The following is a 16456-nucleotide window of genomic DNA, read 5'->3' as shown; positions in this document are numbered from 1 at the left end:
ATATACAGTAAACATCTTAGTTTATAAAGCTAAGAATTTATTTTTTACTATAGTAAATAGTTAGTTTACCCTAACTCTTTACAGTATTAATATAAAATATTTCCCTAATCCTATATCCATATTCTTAAACTATACCTATCTAAAGTCTAGAATAATTTTTTTATAGTTTAGTTTCTATTAATATTAGTTCTAGGTTATGATTCAAGATATCTATATCTCAAGCGTTGGCAAAGGTCAGGATAACCAGCAATATCACTAAATACGTTCAAGCTCTGCACTACCAGGTAATGTCTTGGACCCTGAAAACACTTCTCTTTGCCCCATCTGCTGGTGAAGATCCTGCATTCTAGAAGGATCAACCTAGCCTACAGACCTCAAGAGCCGCCAATCAGTACCAAGACAATCCTTCAGCACTAAAACTATATCATCCCAAAACATTCCATGCCCATGCATATCATTATAGTTGTTAGCCTCAGTCAGCGGCTTCTCAAGTCGCACAGAGCGTATTTCCGGTCAGCAGATCCCGTATTAAAGTTGCATCCGATCGGGCTGATTATTCCTCCGAGCCAGCCCCCGGCTCCGGATCCTGATCCTTCAATTGCAGCGGCAGCCCAAACCATTCGATTAGATGTCTGATCGTCCCTTGAAATTTTTGATCGTTCTGGTTTGTATCTGATCGAATCAGAATATCCGAATTCCGAAGAATGCCGTCTCCCAATTGTCTCCTCCATGTCGAGGACACCTTTGGACCCGTCGTCAAGGGTTGCGGGTCCAATTTCGACTTCACTTTGTTATTTGAGGAGACGATTCTTTGTATTCTTCCTCTTTGTGTCGCTATTTGTCTTGCTCTCTTTCGAGTTACGCGCCTTTGGAAGAAGCCTGTGATATTCAAGGGTTGTTTCATATTGCCGCTGAAGTTGGTATGCTCTAATTTCTCTTCCATTGTCCTCCCTTGCGCGAAACAAAAGTCATCGTAGACTAACGTGATGGCCTCAAGATCGCATGGACATTAGTACTTGGATCGCAAGCAAGCATTGTCGCGCTCTTTTCTATCCGCGACGAAACCCGAACGAAAGCCAGTATTGCCGCGGGAAGTATTGGCATAATCGGTTCCGCGATCCTAGCATGTCTGTCTTTCCTGGAGCATCAGCGCGCGGTGCGCACCTCATCCATTTTGGTTCTCTACCTCCTATCGACTATCCCCATGGATGCCGCTCGCGCCCGAACCCTATGGCGAATGCTAGACGGACGAGACCCTGCTATTGCTGTTATGGTACTGGCAAGCACCAAGGTTTGCGCCCTGGTCACTGAGATGCTCTGGAAGTGTTCGTTGGCAAACAGACATGAACTATGCGATGCCCCAGAAGAGAGCAATGGTATCATTGAACGAGCGCTTATGCTTCGAATGATGCCGATCTTCTGGGCCGGATACCGCACGCCATTGCAAACTGAACACCTCTCTAAGCTTGACACCAAATTGCAGAATGCTGAATTGAGGCCGAACGAAAAAGGCATGCCCCCAATAACCTCCCATAATCTGATGGAAAGGTTGCTAATGGTGTCCAGGACCAAAACGAAAGCAGGCGCCGATCAAGCTTGCAAAAGAGATCTTCTCCTCTCACACTTACGAGTTTCTGGCGCCCATATTCCCCCGACTCTGCTATCTCTCCTTGACCTTTGCCCAACCATTCCTCGTCCGTCGAGCGATCGCCTACATCTCGGACCCAAAGACCGAAGGCTCAGGTCAGAGAGGTGATGGACTTATTGCAGCATATGCTCTTGTCTACTATGGCATTGCAGTAAGATACCGACCGCACCAGCTGGACAGTGGGCGTGTTACTAACGACGCCTGATTAGTTCGTCTCCTCTCTGTACGAACAGAGCGCTGTTCGAGCCACCACTGTCGTCCGTGCCGATCTATCGATGCGAATCTACCAGCAATCACTGCTTCTAGATCGAGTCGTGGACACAGGAGACTCGAGCACAACAATGATGACGGCTGATGTAGAACGCGTACAGCTCGGAGTTCGAAAGATACACGATGCTTGGGCGAGCTTTGTATCTGTTGCAATCGGACTCTGGCTCATCGAAGCGCAGCTGGGCCTTGCAGCTTTGGTAACGTTGGGGCTGATCGGAGGCAAGTCAATTTGCCACTGTTATGACCGAGAACTAACGGTAGACAGGTTCTCTTTTGCTTGGGGGATATTGGTCTGGGCGCGCCAGCAGATTCCAAAAGAACTGGATGGGCGCCATTGAGAAACGCCTGCACAAAACGGTGCAGGTCTTGAAGGGTATCAAGAGCATCAAGCAGATGGGCGCGGCGCCAGCGATAAAGACCATGCTTGAAGATGAGAGACAATCGGAGATCAAGCTTTCCAAGAGATTCCGTCTTCAGCTCATCGCACTCGTAACCTTATGTGAGTAACACAACATCTTAGTCTTAGCCATCTGCTGATCAATACACAGCCTTCACTTCTCTCACCATGCTCCCTGCCCTGGGTCTCAGTGTGCACAACGCCGTAGCGGACAAGTCATCAGGACGCATCCTGACCGCCCAAACAGCGTTCCAAGTAATGACCCTTTTCAACATCGTCAGCTCAAGTATACAAGACTGCACGTCCCACGTCATGGCAATTATGGTAGGACTCGGTTCACTGCAGCGTATTGAGAGCTTCCTCAACCAGCATACCTGGACGGACCCTCGAAAGTCCATTAGAGATGCTAGCATTAGTACAGACCAGAGTTCCGTTGGTGGTGCGAGCGAGAAGAAGGTTCTTACCGACGTTGCTGTCAAGATACAGAACGTCAGCGCAAAGTGGACTGAAGATGGTGAAGATATCATCAAGGACGCCACGTTTGATGTACCGGCTCATGGATTGACCGTCATTGCTGGACCAACTGGTAGTGGGAAATCGACCCTGCTACGTGTTGTGTTGGGTGATCTCGCACCGTCATCTGGAACCGTCTCTGTCGATGATTCACAGGTTGCTTTTTGTGACCAGACGCCTTGGATCGCTAATATCAGCATAAAGGAGAACATAGTCGGTGCCTTGCCTTTCTACGAGGAGCGATATCGCATGGCACTTCATGCATGTGCGCTTGACCAGGACATTGAGGACTTGACAGACGGAGACAAACACCTTTGTGGTCTGAATGGACAGTCTGTCAGTGGAGGACAGAAAGTTCGCATTGTGAGTAACCCCCTCCAGTCTATGACACTGTGTGTATTAATCACGACTCTAGGCTCTAGCGCGTGCCGTCTACTCCAAAGCTACCCTTGTTCTTCTCGACGATTGTCTTGTCGGCCTAGACACCAACACTGAGCGACACATCCTCGGCGAGATCTTTGCGCCCCGAGGTCTTCTCAGCAGCGCTCCCACCACGACTATCCTCGCCACAAGTTCACGTAAGATCACCCCGACTGTAGCCCAACATTCACTAATATCATATAGCGAGATATCTCCCCTTCGCCAACTACATCATCCTCATTGACGCCGACGGCCGTGTTGTTCGGCAAGGCACATACGCTGAGATTGCACCGCATATTGAACAGCTCGAACATGACGTGCTACAAGTATCTGACCGCACTGCCGCTGCACGAGAACCTAGAGCTCAAGACTCGGATGAACTACCCAACACTGCAATCACAAATGACATCGCTTTCAAGAAAGGTGCCAATGGCGATTGGGCTGTGTATAAGTGGTACTTCGGAGTCATTGGATGGATGGACTTTATCGTCTTTCTTTTCCTCTGCTTGGGATTCGTGATAGGCGTTATATTTCCACGTGAGTGACTCATCTCAGCACTTCTATCGACCTAGTACTAACCCTCGATAGAAATATACCTTGGGCTATGGTCGGAAAAGAGTCTCCAGAACCAAATCGATACACTTCCATCATTTTATGGCATCTTCTTTGGAGTTGGCTCCATGGCCTGGGTAGCTCTCTTCTCAGCATGTGTATGGCTCTTTTTACGCATCGCAGTTCGGACGGCAGCTTTGTTCCACCATCTCATTCTCACCACAACACTCAAGTACGCTATCCCCTCCTACCAGGCTCTTTTTGCAATTGCTAATGGTGTTTTAGTGCCAGAATGGATTTCTTCTCCCAGACGGATAGTGGAGTCACGTTAAACAGGTACGATCACGAACTTTTGTGCACAGACATTCGCTAATCGCAACGGCTCTTAGATTTAGCCAGGACCTGCAGATCACCGATATGGAGCTACCACTAGCTTTCGTTGGCGCCACGATGAACTTGCTGATGCTTATCGCGCAGTGCATCGTTGTCACGATCCAATCTCACTATGCTGGCTTTGCGATTCTGGCTATCGCTGTCGTGATTGCATTCTTTCACGAGTTTTATCTTCGAACATCTCGAAGACTTCGTGTCATGGATATTGAGGCAAGATCACCTGTCTTGTCGCTTCTACTGGAGTCTCTTGATGGACTCGCCACTGTGCGTGCATATGGCTGGGCAGCATGGTACTTGCGACGGGGGATTGAGGTCCTTGAGCGATCACAAGTGCCTTTCCACTTCTTACAGTCTGCACAAGTCACACTCAACCTTTCAGTAGACCTATTCGTGGCGACTCTTGCTCTTGTTGTTATTTCCATCGCGGTTGTACAGATGAACACCAGTGGCGGCAGTCTTGGCCTTGCGCTGTTTAACATCGTGGGACTTGGACAATCAGTCAAGGGTGTTGTCTTCTTCTGGACTTCACTTGAGATCACACTCGGTGCAGTTGCTCGTATCAGAGACTTTACAGAAGACACGAAGTCGGAACATGAGTCAGACACGAAGCCTTCGGCGGAGTGGCCATCGAGGGGCGAGATTCACTTCACCGATGTGACGCTGACTCACTCGTGAGCACTACAATCAATTTGGCAACCTTTGATCACTGACGCGTATTGCAGAACTTCACTTCCACCGACCATTTCGAATTTGACGCTGGATATCAAGCCAGGCTCCAAGATGGCCATTTGTGGTCGGACAGGAAGGTATGTTTCTCTGCAGCTACCCATTGCACCAAAGTTCAGAGATGTGCTAACTGAAATGCACAATAGCGGGAAGAGTACCCTTGTAAACTCATTGCTAGGGCTGGTGCAAGTCTCTTCAGGTAAAATCAGCGTCGACGACGTTGACATCTCAACCCTGGCCAAGGATGAAGTACGATCCAGCTTTGTAGTCCTCCCCCAAGAATCTCTCATTCTCTCGGTAAGTATACGCGAGTATGCAAAGCTCTTTGGCATTTCAGATGAGCAAGAGATCATCCAGGGCTTGAAGAAGACAGGCCTCTGGCAGACCATCGAGCAAGGAGGCGGTCTAGATATGATCGCTTCAAGCGACACCTTCTCCCACGGAGAGCGTCAGCTCTTCGCCATGACCCTAGCTTGCCTCAAGAAGGGAAAGATTGTGCTTATGGACGAACCTACAAGCCAGTAAGCAACACACGTGACACATCTTACAGCTCACTGCTAACCTTATCAGCGTCGACAATGATATCCAGACACAGCTGCGCCAGACAGTATTCAACACGTTTCCTGATAGCACTGTCCTCTGTGTCACGCATCAGGTTGCAACGATCGTTGAGTTTGATATAGTTCTTGTACTAGATGATGGCAAGATTGTAGAGCAGGGTGATCCCAAGGAACTGCTGCGTCAGCCAACTTCGCGCTTCGCACAGCTGTACTCGGCTGGTGAGCTTTGACCTCGGGGATGAAATTATGCAATGCATGCTGCAGGCGTCTTTGTCATGATGACGCCTGGCTTCGGGTGTGCCGAGCAGTCAGTTATAATTAGATTTCTATCATGTACTTCCAGTGCTTTTAGTTTTTATTTTCGTATTCCATCCTTGTCTTAACCTGGTGATAAAAGCCACGATATGCGCCTGCCATTGAAGCCGTTATGTCTTTCCTTGCCCATAATACTGTAGTAGTCAGATTCAGTCTCATGGTGGGCTATCGCGATGGCCCTTGCACCTTTCTACAGTTCATGAACATCCGATTATTAAGCTCCGATACCAAACCTTGTCAATAGTCTCCCGATGCTTCTACCTCACCAACGCCATGACTGCGTGGCCTCTGTTGGTCGTAGCAAACATCGCCGACTGCTTGCTTATCTGGCTGTTCCGTCCTGTCAGATCACTACCTATCTCTCGCAATGCCTCGGGCCCTTGCAACTCCAATGATATACCCAGATTAGACCATAGCGCTACACGGCCTGCAATTGCATTAGCGCAGGCGCAGTTCACTCCCAAGATCCATCGCATAGCCAAAAACCAACCTAGCGTCGGATCTGCTGATGTTTGCTGCTTACCTTACCCCTCAATAACTGGATCTAGTTTGTCACTAACTGGTCAGAGCTTCATGATAATGTTTGTAGTGCTGATATTATCCTGTACATAACTGGAAGCATGTCCGAGTTTGGCCCAGACATACGAGTGCATATGCAGGATGAGGGCGCACCAAACCCTGTACATTGCCGAAGTTCAAGCTAGCGACCAAGCTACATACGGCGGCCTTTCCAATAGACGTTTGCGTGGCGTTACCGTATTGGTTGGGGTCGGACAGGGGGGGGTTTTATCCCGCACTGACAGCCGACCCATCATCTGCAGCATGAACCGTAAAGCTTGGTTCCATGCGGTTGGTTCTCAAACGGCCGTTGCTCATTTCCACGCTGCAGCGTAATGTAGTACAAAGGCACTGTCTTTGAGAGGCACAGTACCAACTACCGGCCTTGGCGGAGGAAACGGTGAAGCAAATAACCTTTGTGCAAGTTCAGGGGGCAACCAACAAACATATAAATACCAAACTGTTTGCTGCTACCGTATCAGCTGTTGGTTATGCTAAATCACTCATCTGATCGATATCCACGCGTCGGCGATGATCGAAGCAAACGCTGCCCATAGATTAGAGAGAGCAAGGTAAGGGTTATTCGCCTCGGCGTGAGCTAGGGACGCGCCGTATCTCTGGGTCGATGTCGCATTTTTACACTACGGCCCGCAAGGATATCGTGTTAGCGCCGGGCCAAGAGTTGACGATTCGATTGCGAGAGAATTATTCCCATCATAACGAGGCTTCTATTGCATCAAATTGGCGCAGATGCAACCCTCTCTACTCCATGTAATTCCCGTGCATTTCTCGCTTTTCCCCCCCTCGTTCTTGTACCTGAAACGGGCTACCTCGCCCCCATATCGAAAGGATTCGGACCCGCTATGTTGGTGCTACTGCAAGCGTCATATCATGGACCCCATAAGAACCATTCCAGAAACAGGTCCGATCGTCGAAAGAGGCGCAGAAGACACTTAAGGACTTGGCCTTGCATCCATAGTGCGATATTTCACCAAGTATCAGCATCTGAACTATACCAGTGACAGGTAGATCACGCGCCACCCGTGATTAATATTACGACAATGGCAGTGCAGTAGCTCGTGGAGCTAGCAACCAACACGCCGGACCCTTGCGAACTGCTGTGGAGACAATCAAGCAGTCTTCTCTCTTCTCATGTGGTGATTACCGAGCCAGCGTATCATGGCCAGTCGATGGTTGTTGTCCCATATGTATGTGCCGCTGCCGGTGGTGTCATGAACTAACTATCCCATACTCTTCTCGTGTGATTTTTGCCCCCCCCCCCCCCCCCCAGAGTTACAAGACTTTGGAACGAATTTATCAGTATACCCCAATTTTGTTTTGACGTTTGTCTTTTTTTGCAATGCCTTCTCAGATTCCACAATGGCGAGAGCCAATTGCCATTGTGAGCATGGCTTGTCGTCTCCCAGGCGGAATCGACAAGCCGCTGGATCTATGGGACCATGTCCGAGCAGGCCGCTCGTCTGCTACGGCGATACCCAAAGATCGATTCAATGCTGAGAACTTCCTGTCTATGGATCCTAATCAGAAGGGAGCTCAGGCCTTTAGGGGTGCTCACTTCGTTAAGAGGGACATTAAGCAGTTTGATCACAAGTTCTTTGGTATCAGCAAAGACACGGCTACAGCTATGGATCCTCAGCAGAAGCAGCTCCTCGAGGTTGTCTATGAGTGTCTTGAGTCAGCCAACATCTCTATGGAAACAATCTCAAAGTCCAAGATCGGCTGCTATTGTGCCATGTTTGTGAGTGACTACCACGACATGCTCATGCAAGACCCTGAATATCTTCCCACGTTCATCGCGATTGGAACAACACGAACCATGCTTGCAAACCGCATCAGCCATGCACTCGATCTCGGTGGACCCAGGTATGTCATCATTTCCCAAAGGGGGCGATTACAGTGCTGACGCCTCATGCAGTGTCACCATCGATACTGCCTGTTCGGGTGCCCTGGTAGCCCTTCATCTTGCCTGCCAAGCACTGCAGGCTGGTGAGTGTGACGGTGCTGTGATTGGTGCATCTAATCTGTTCCTGAGTCCTGATTATGCACTGTCTTTGACGCGTCTCGGTGCTATTGCTGCGGATGGTCAGTGCAAGACGTTTGATGCTAGCGCTAATGGATATGGACGTGGTGAAGGAACCAATGCAGTCTATGTCAAGAGACTCAGTGATGCTATCAGAGATGGCGATAGTATTCGAGCAGTCATCAGGGGCACTTCATCCAACAGGTACATCTTCTCCGCTTTGATTCAACACTCAGACACTAACAGTCCAGTTCTGGTGCCACTCCAGCCATCACTGAGCCATCAGGCCGGGCTCAGGCAGATACCATCTTGCAGGCCTATGCACAGGCAGGAATCAACGATTTCAGTGAGACAGGATACTTTGAGTGTCATGGAACAGGCACTCCTGTTGGTGATTGCATAGAGCTGGGCGCCGTTGGCTCAGTCTTTTCCGAAAGCCACAAGGCCCAAGATGCACTCTGGGTCGGTTCTGTAGGTCAATCCTTATTTATTATCAGTGGAAGATAAGCTAACATCTATAGACAAAACCGAATGTCGGACACTCAGAGGCTGCTAGTGGTTTGAGCAGTCTCATCAAGGTGGTCTTGGCTCTGGAAAAGGGCGAGATCCCTCCCAACACGAATTACAAAACCCCCAACCCCAAGAGTATGTACCCTCGCTGCTGACTTCTGATGAACTGGACTAACGATGCTTTGCTCAGTTGACTTTGACGGATGGAGAGTTCGTGTTCCAACTGCTCCCCAGCCATGGCCTCCCAAGTCCATCCGCCGGGCAAGTGTCAACTCCCTTGGTATCGGTGGATCAACCGCCCACGCCGTTGTTGAGTTCTACGAGCCTCCTCAACTGACCAATGGTTCAGTCAATGGTGCAAACGGAGTAAATGGCGTTCATGGCATCAATGGCACCAATGGTATCAACGGTACGAATGGTGTGAACGGCCATCACGAAGATGAGAAGAGCAACGACCCGTACTTCCTTCTCTTCACATCCGGCGCTTCAAAAGACTCTCGAGATACCAACGAGCAGAATCTCTTAGAGTTTCTCAAAACTCACGAAGAGTGCAAAAGCCTGACTAGTTCCCTAGTCAAGGCGCTCAATGCTCGAAGCCAGATCAACGTCCGTCCATGGAAGTCGTTCGCTGTTGCCCAGTCCGTTGATGACCTCATCCAACAACTAGAGACCAACGCACTCAAGGTTGGAACAAGCCCTACAAGCGGCGGGTCACCGCGAGTCTTGTTCACGTTCACAGGCCAAGGAGCTATGTGGTCGCAGATGGGGAAACGTCTCCTCGATGCATTCCCTGTGGCGCGCAATAGTTTGTACAATCTCGAGGAGGTCGTGAGGGAGCTTCAATCTTCCAAAACACCAACTTGGTCGTTGATAGGTATGTTTGGACAAATCATCACAACTTGGCATTACTGACACTCTCGCAGACAAGCTCACAACTGAGCTCTCTCAAGAAGAGATCGACTCGCCAGCTCTCGCGCATCCCCTCTCCATGGCAGTCCAGATCGCATTGACAGACGTTCTCTCAAGCTGGGGCGTCCTGGCAGACGGTGTTGTTGGTCACTCAGGTGGAGAGACGGCCGCTGCCTACGCCTGCGGTGCTCTCACAGCCAAGGAGGCCATCACAGTCGCTTACTACCGAGGCATAGCCTGTCAGAACGCTCCATCAGGCGCCATGTTGGCCACCAGAAGCGCACCTGATGCCAAGGAGCTACAAGATGCATTGAAGCGAAACGATGTGCAGATTGCCTGTTTCAACGGTCCTCAGAATCTTACCCTCGCTGGATCTGCTGAGGGGGTCAAGAATGTGGCTGCTGAGCTCAGCACTCATGGCATTGTCTCTAGGGCTGTTGCAGTGACTCGAGCCTATCACACTCGCGCCATGAAGACTGTTGTGGATGAATACGTCGGTCAGCTCAAGGGTCTTATACTACCCAAGGCTGGACGGGTTCCGATGTACTCGTCTGTTACTGGCCTTGAGCTCAAGGGTACTGAGGTTGACGCCGACTACTGGGGAGCCAACCTCGTCTCCCCGGTTCTTTACACCGACGCAGTCACGCTGGCATTGACCTCATCAGACCGCAAGTTCGATCTTTGCGTTGAACTCGGACCTCACTCTCTGCTCTCTCGCCCAACATCTGAGATCGTCAAGTCCCTTCCTACCGCCCCTCAACTTCCCTTCTTCGCTACGATGCTCCGAAACGCAGACTCAAGTCAACAGCTGATAAGCCTAGCTGGAGACTTGGTTCTGAATGGGAAGCAGTTGGACTTGGATCAAGTCAACAAGATTGCTGGTAAGGTTGGACGTCTTCCCAATCACATCCAAGACAACCTTCCGGCTTATGCCTGGGACTATTCCTCGACGCCGTGGACCGAGCCACGAAACAGTCAGGAATGGCGGTTTAGGAAATCGCCGCGGCATGAGATTTTAGGATCGCGCTGCAGAGGAGTGAATCCTGCGGCTCCGACATGGAGGAACAAGGTGTCGATTGAGGATGCGCCTTGGCTTGTTGATCATCAGGTACGTGAAGAAAATACACTCATCTTACGAAAAGGCTGACTCGTGACAGGTCAACGGTATCGTGACATTCTCCTTCACTACCGGCATCGCGATGGTGGTTGAGGCCATGATGCAGGTACAGGAGGAGAACAAGGAGATTGACTGGACGAACTATTCATTTGAGCTCCAGGACTTTATCTTTTCCAACTCCATCATTCTCCCTGATGAATCACACATCGACCTTTTCCTCACACTCATCCCAGACAACGATAATGCCAAGTCGGAAGAGACGTGGTATGACTTTACTATCTCATCCCTGAGAGGCGATGTCGATATCCGTCATTGTCATGGTAGAGCTTCAGTCCTCGAATGTGAGTGTCTGATGTAAACCAGATGAAGATTCAAGCTAACTCCATCCCAGCGAGCAACGACAAGGTCGCTCTCCGCCGCAGGACCTCGTGGCACCACATGCCGCTCAAGGTCCCTCTCAAGAGCTACTACAAGACTCTTGAACGGGTTGGCTACGGCTACGGTCCCAAGTTCCAGCTTCTCAATGAAGTTCGCGTTCGCCCTAGTCTTTCCGCTTGCTCTGCCAAGATCAACATGACATCGACTGCTCAGTCTCCTGTTCCCGGCCAGAGATACCTCCTACATCCAGCGATGATGGATGCAGCGCTTCAAACACCTGCCTTGGCTAATCGCTCTGGACACTTCCAAGAGATTGATACGTTACTTCTTCCATCCAAGATGAAGAGAATCTCCATCCGTATGCCTGCTGAGAACACGGCCGTCGCGTCTTGTACTACCAACACTTCACCTGTTGGGTTCAGCAGGATTCAAGGTAGCGTTGAGTGTTACGACTCGTTGTCGAGACCTTTCTTTGTGGTGGAAGGCCTGCAGATGGATAGAGCTACAAGTGATGACAACACTACTCTACCCTGGCTGAGACTTGCTTGGAAGCCTGACATTGGCGACATCTCGAGCAGTGACCCCATGCTCAGCTCCATCAAGATCCAGAGCCTTCCCGCAGAGAAGAAGCTGATCAACCTTGAGAACCTGGTCAAGGAGCTCATACCACTCGTCGTTGAGAACGGCATCGAAAAGGGCAAAGACCTATCTTCCCACTTACTCAGCTACCATTCATGGTTCCTCGACCAGGCTGAACTTCACAAAGACCGCCTAGCAGCTCGCCACAAGCTCCAAAACGGCTTCGCAACACCCCAAGACGCCATAATAAACGTCGTCGCCAACTCTGGTATCTCCCAAACCGTTGACGCATCAATCGTATCCCAACTCGCCATCAACATGTCCCAAATCTTCCGCGGCGACGTCGAAGCCCTAGCAGTCTGGCTGGAGAACGACCTACTCTACCGCTTCTACGAAGAGAGTATCTTCACCACCAGCATGAACCAGAAACTTCTCTCCGTCGCTGAGCTCCTGGCGCACAAGAACCCCAACATGAAGATCCTGGAGATTGGTGCTGGAACTGGCGGTGCGACTACGGAGTTGCTGCGCGGGTTCTCCAAGGCGGGAGGGAAGAATGCGTATCAGTCGTTTACTTTTACGGATATCTCGGCTGGGTTCTTTGATAAGGCGAAGAAGAAGTTTGCGCAGTGGGATAGGATTGAGTTCAAGACTTTGGATGTTGAGAAGGATATTGCTGAGCAGGGGTTTACCGAGAAGTACGACCTTGTTGTTGCGGCCAATGTGAGTCTCGGATGTTGTAAAGGTTCTTCATATACTGACTACCTTGTTAGGTTCTGCACGCCACTGCCGACTTGCCTTTCGCTATGAAGAATATCCGATCTCTACTGCGAGACGATGGATACCTCTTGGTTGGTGAGCTGTCGGAGGGTACGTAAAATCAGTCATTACATCAGGTTGCTCTTCTAACGTTTCTACTCGCAGACCTAACTTCAGCCAACTTCCTTTGGGTAAGACCAGCACCAAATCATCTATACGGCATCGCTAACTCTTACGCAGGGACCCTTGACTGGCTGGTGGCTCCGCCCTCGGTCACCTGGTCGCTCCGGCCCTGGTCTTACTCTCGACGAGTGGCGCAACGAGCTCGCTGCCGATTTTGACAGCGTCTCGGAGATTGAAGCCAAGCACGACAAGACCGACACTGAGCAACTGTCGAGCACGATCGTCATGATGGCTAGAGCAAAGCCCGTTGAGTATACTCCGCCCAAGCTGCTTTCTGAGGAAAAGATACACATTGCTGGAGTCGGCAGCGATCTGTCCACTCGAGACCACCTTCAAAAGTATCTCGGCACGCGTGGCATTTCTGCAAGCTCTAGTACCCTCGAAGATCTTGCTTCGCGAGAATGGGCTGGAGAATGGCTTATCCTCGTTGATGAGACCGAAGGGAGTTTCCTCGCCTCTCTCCAAACAGAGCAATTGACCGCACTCAAGTCATGGCTCACAAAGCCTATCAAGTGCATCTGGGTTACACGCAAGGTATACCTCGATCCCCAGAACACAACAGGGGGTCTAGTGACAGGTTTCGCACGAACCCTCCGCGGCGAAAACAGTCAATGTCAACTATACACTCTTGACTTGAGCAGTGATGGCGATATCACAACCAACGTCATCTACCACGTCTTGGAACGCGCTCATTACTCGCACAATGACCCGATCTCCAAGTTGGACTACGAGATTGCTGAGAAGGATGGGCAGCTCTGGACGTGCAGACTTGTCAATGATACCGCGCTTGAGAATGCTTATGGTCCTGCTCGTAAGATGGATGCTCCGTCGTCGCAGGTGGTGAAAGCACCTCATCACTTGGTCATGGGAGAGGTTGGTATCTTGGAGAGTCTGGCTATGGCGCAAGATGATGCGTACTCGAGCATTCCAGATGGGCATGTTCTTGTTGAGGTCAAGGCTGTCGGACTTGATGAACGGGTAAGTACATCTCTCTTCTCTCGCAATGCTTGATCTAACATTGCCTCAGGACGGATACATCGCACAGGGATCTCTTCCAGCGACATCATTCGGTCGTGAGTGTTCGGGCGTCGTCACCAGATGCGGTGCGAATGTCACATCATTTAGCCCTGGAGATCGTGTCGCCATCATCGGTCAAGGGACTTTCACAACTCAGTACCTGGCACCTTCAGACTGTTGTAGGAAGATCCCTGACTGGCTTTCATTCGAGGTAAGAAGAGCCCTGGTCTTCGCTGACTGCGCATGACTAACTCTCCTACAGGACGCAGCAGCTATTCCTACAAGCTTCGTCACTGCTTTGTACGCCCTGACAACGCCAGCGAGAGTATCAACAGGACAGGTATGTACCGCGCCCCTTGGCCAGCAAGCAATACTAACCCAGCGACAGAAAATCCTCATCGTCAACGCGTCGTCTACCCAAGGCATCGCCCTCATCAAGACCGCAACAGCGCTCAAGCTAGACGTCTACGCCGCCATTAGCGACGCAACAACCAAGCCCATCCTCACCAGACTCGGCCTTCATTCCGCCAAGATCTTTGTAAATCCCACTAACTCCAGCCGCTCCAGCGTCTCTCGCTCCACGACCTTCCAGGCTTATAAGCTCGTATTGAACACCAAGGCGGGTCAATATGCTGACTTTTCTCATTTGGTTGCGAACCGTGGAACGTATATTGAGACTACATCGGGTGACAGTTCTAGTGAGGAGGCTTATTTTGTGCCGAATAAGAACGTCATGTTTGCTTCAGTTGATTTGGCGGATGCTTATCGGGAGAGCAAACAGGATCTTGGAACGTAAGTGACTCAATTTATGGATTCGTATGCTTTCGCTGACGATTTCATTAGCCTGCTTGACCAAGTCATCGACATGGTTGAGAAGCGAGAGATCGATATTGATTCTTCGGTCTCGGTGAAGGGACTTGACTCTCTACAGTCCTCCTTTAGGGCAGTGATAGAAGGTACTCCGAACAAACAGATTGTATCGCTCAGCGACATCAACGACCAGCAATTGATCAAGGTAAGTGGTTTCACTCTCTCAGCGACAAGACCATATCTAACCGTACCTAGACACGGCCCAAGACATCACGCTTCAACCCCCACAAGACCTACATCATCACAGGCGGTCTCGGTGGTCTAGGCCGTGCCATTTCAGTCTGGATGGCGAGCTACGGCGCTCGACACATCGTTCTGGCAACCAGCTCTGTTGCCCGTGCCTCAGAGTCCGGCGATCTTCTCCAACAGCTATCATCGTATGGATGTAATGCCAGAGTTGAAGTCTGCGACGTCGGCGACTCCGAAGCTGTAGAGCATCTTGTTTCTTCTATCGATACTCCTGTCGGTGGAGTTATTCACTCTGCGTTGAAGCTTAGCGTAAGTTTACTGCATAACCTTTCATGGAAGCCTATCTGACTTTAGCCAGGACTGCTTCTTTGAGGATATCACTCTCGAGGACTTTGATGCCGTCTTTGGTCCCAAGGTCAATGGCTCGCTGAACCTCCATAACTCTCTACTCGGTCAAGATCTCGACTTCTTCGTCATGCTTAGTTCAGGCTGTGGTGTTTTGGGTAATGAGGGTCAATCCAACTACGCCGCAAGTAGTACTTTCCTCGACACCTTTGCCCGATATCGTCAAAGTCTTGGACTTCCAGCCTCGTCTGTTGATCTCGGGTTCGTCGAAGATGTCGGCAACATCAGCGAGCGTCCCGAGATCCAAGCCTCCCTCTTATCCCGCGGTCTTAGGCCCATCACAGTCCGAGATGTCCTCCGTGTCGTCGAGGGTGCCATCGCAACCGGTTCACCCAAGAACCTCATCAAAGACTCTACCTACGATAGCTTCGTCCAAAGCCAGATTGTTCTCAGCTTCGGCATGATCGACAGAGTCACAACAGAATACCAATCCTGGGCTCAAGACCCAAAGTTTGGCCTTCTGCGTTCTCGAGCCACTGACAATGCTGCTCTTGACTCCGATGCTGATGGCGGAGAGAGCGCAGTCCAAACAGCTGTCAAGGCCTTTAGGAACACTCTCGGTCGATTGGGAGATGCGCCTGAAGGCAAAGAGGCAGCCTTACAGCCGTTTGTTTGCACTGCTCTTGTCGCTAAGTTGGCGCAAGTACTGTCGATCAAGGTTGGCGATATTCAGCCTTCGAGATCGGCGATTCAGTATGGAATGGACTCGCTTATTGCGATTGGTGTTCGGTCTTGGGCGCGATATGCGTTCCAGATTGATTTGCCTATTAATGACTTGACGAACCCGTATAGTATTCAGGATCTGTCGGCTAGGGTTTCTAGAATGATTGTTGGATGAATATGATGGTTCTCTTTAGTGCTTGGGTATACCAACAGATTGGGGTGGATCTTGTCTTTCGTCTTTCTTTGTTTACAGTTTCTGCGTGCATTTTGTTTGTTGTAGCCTTGCGATATTTATGACATTTCATTAAAATACGCTCTTTGCTTCTGGGATTATATGCTTCCCGCATAACTGTATTCATCTATATATATGCCCTTACAAGATATCTCTCCCTCCTCATAATCGCGCCTGAGACCAACCCTCGCAGCCAGCGAGCCAAAGACAATGCTACACAACACCAAACATATGCAATTCAGTCCCATCAAAGGG

The 16456-nt window shown here is 50.2% G+C and overlaps 2 protein-coding genes across 2 annotated transcripts; both read left to right on the top strand.

Moving 5' to 3' along the window:
- Positions 1-704: 704 nt before the first annotated feature.
- FSUBG_9657 (multidrug resistance) lies at positions 705-5709 on the top strand (the record flags this gene model as incomplete). Its single annotated transcript, XM_036688193.1, has 14 exons — positions 705-920; positions 998-1376; positions 1567-1799; positions 1858-2115; positions 2180-2417; positions 2467-3191; positions 3244-3406; positions 3453-3785; positions 3837-4032; positions 4086-4136; positions 4190-4864; positions 4916-4999; positions 5066-5440; positions 5490-5709. The coding sequence occupies 14 exons, from the start codon at positions 705-707 to the stop codon at positions 5707-5709; spliced, it is 4146 nt and encodes a 1381-aa protein (XP_036534867.1).
- Positions 5710-7712: 2003 nt separating this feature from the next.
- On the top strand, positions 7713-16144 carry FSUBG_9656 (polyketide synthase; the record flags this gene model as incomplete). The annotated part of the gene is made up of 17 exons (XM_036688192.1): positions 7713-8236; positions 8289-8597; positions 8645-8864; positions 8915-9038; positions 9094-9777; positions 9827-10920; positions 10970-11270; positions 11321-12606; positions 12657-12753; positions 12808-12833; positions 12883-13803; positions 13853-14053; positions 14105-14182; positions 14231-14634; positions 14686-14857; positions 14908-15210; positions 15260-16144. The coding sequence occupies 17 exons, from the start codon at positions 7713-7715 to the stop codon at positions 16142-16144; spliced, it is 7629 nt and encodes a 2542-aa protein (XP_036534866.1).
- Positions 16145-16456: the final 312 nt, after the last annotated feature.

The sequence above is a fragment of the Fusarium subglutinans genome (genome assembly GCF_013396075.1).
Source record: "Fusarium subglutinans strain NRRL 66333 chromosome Unknown NRRL66333_c0000152, whole genome shotgun sequence".
NCBI classification, from domain to species: Eukaryota; Fungi; Ascomycota; class Sordariomycetes; order Hypocreales; family Nectriaceae; genus Fusarium; species Fusarium subglutinans.
This window is presented reverse-complemented; position numbering and strand designations above follow the sequence as displayed.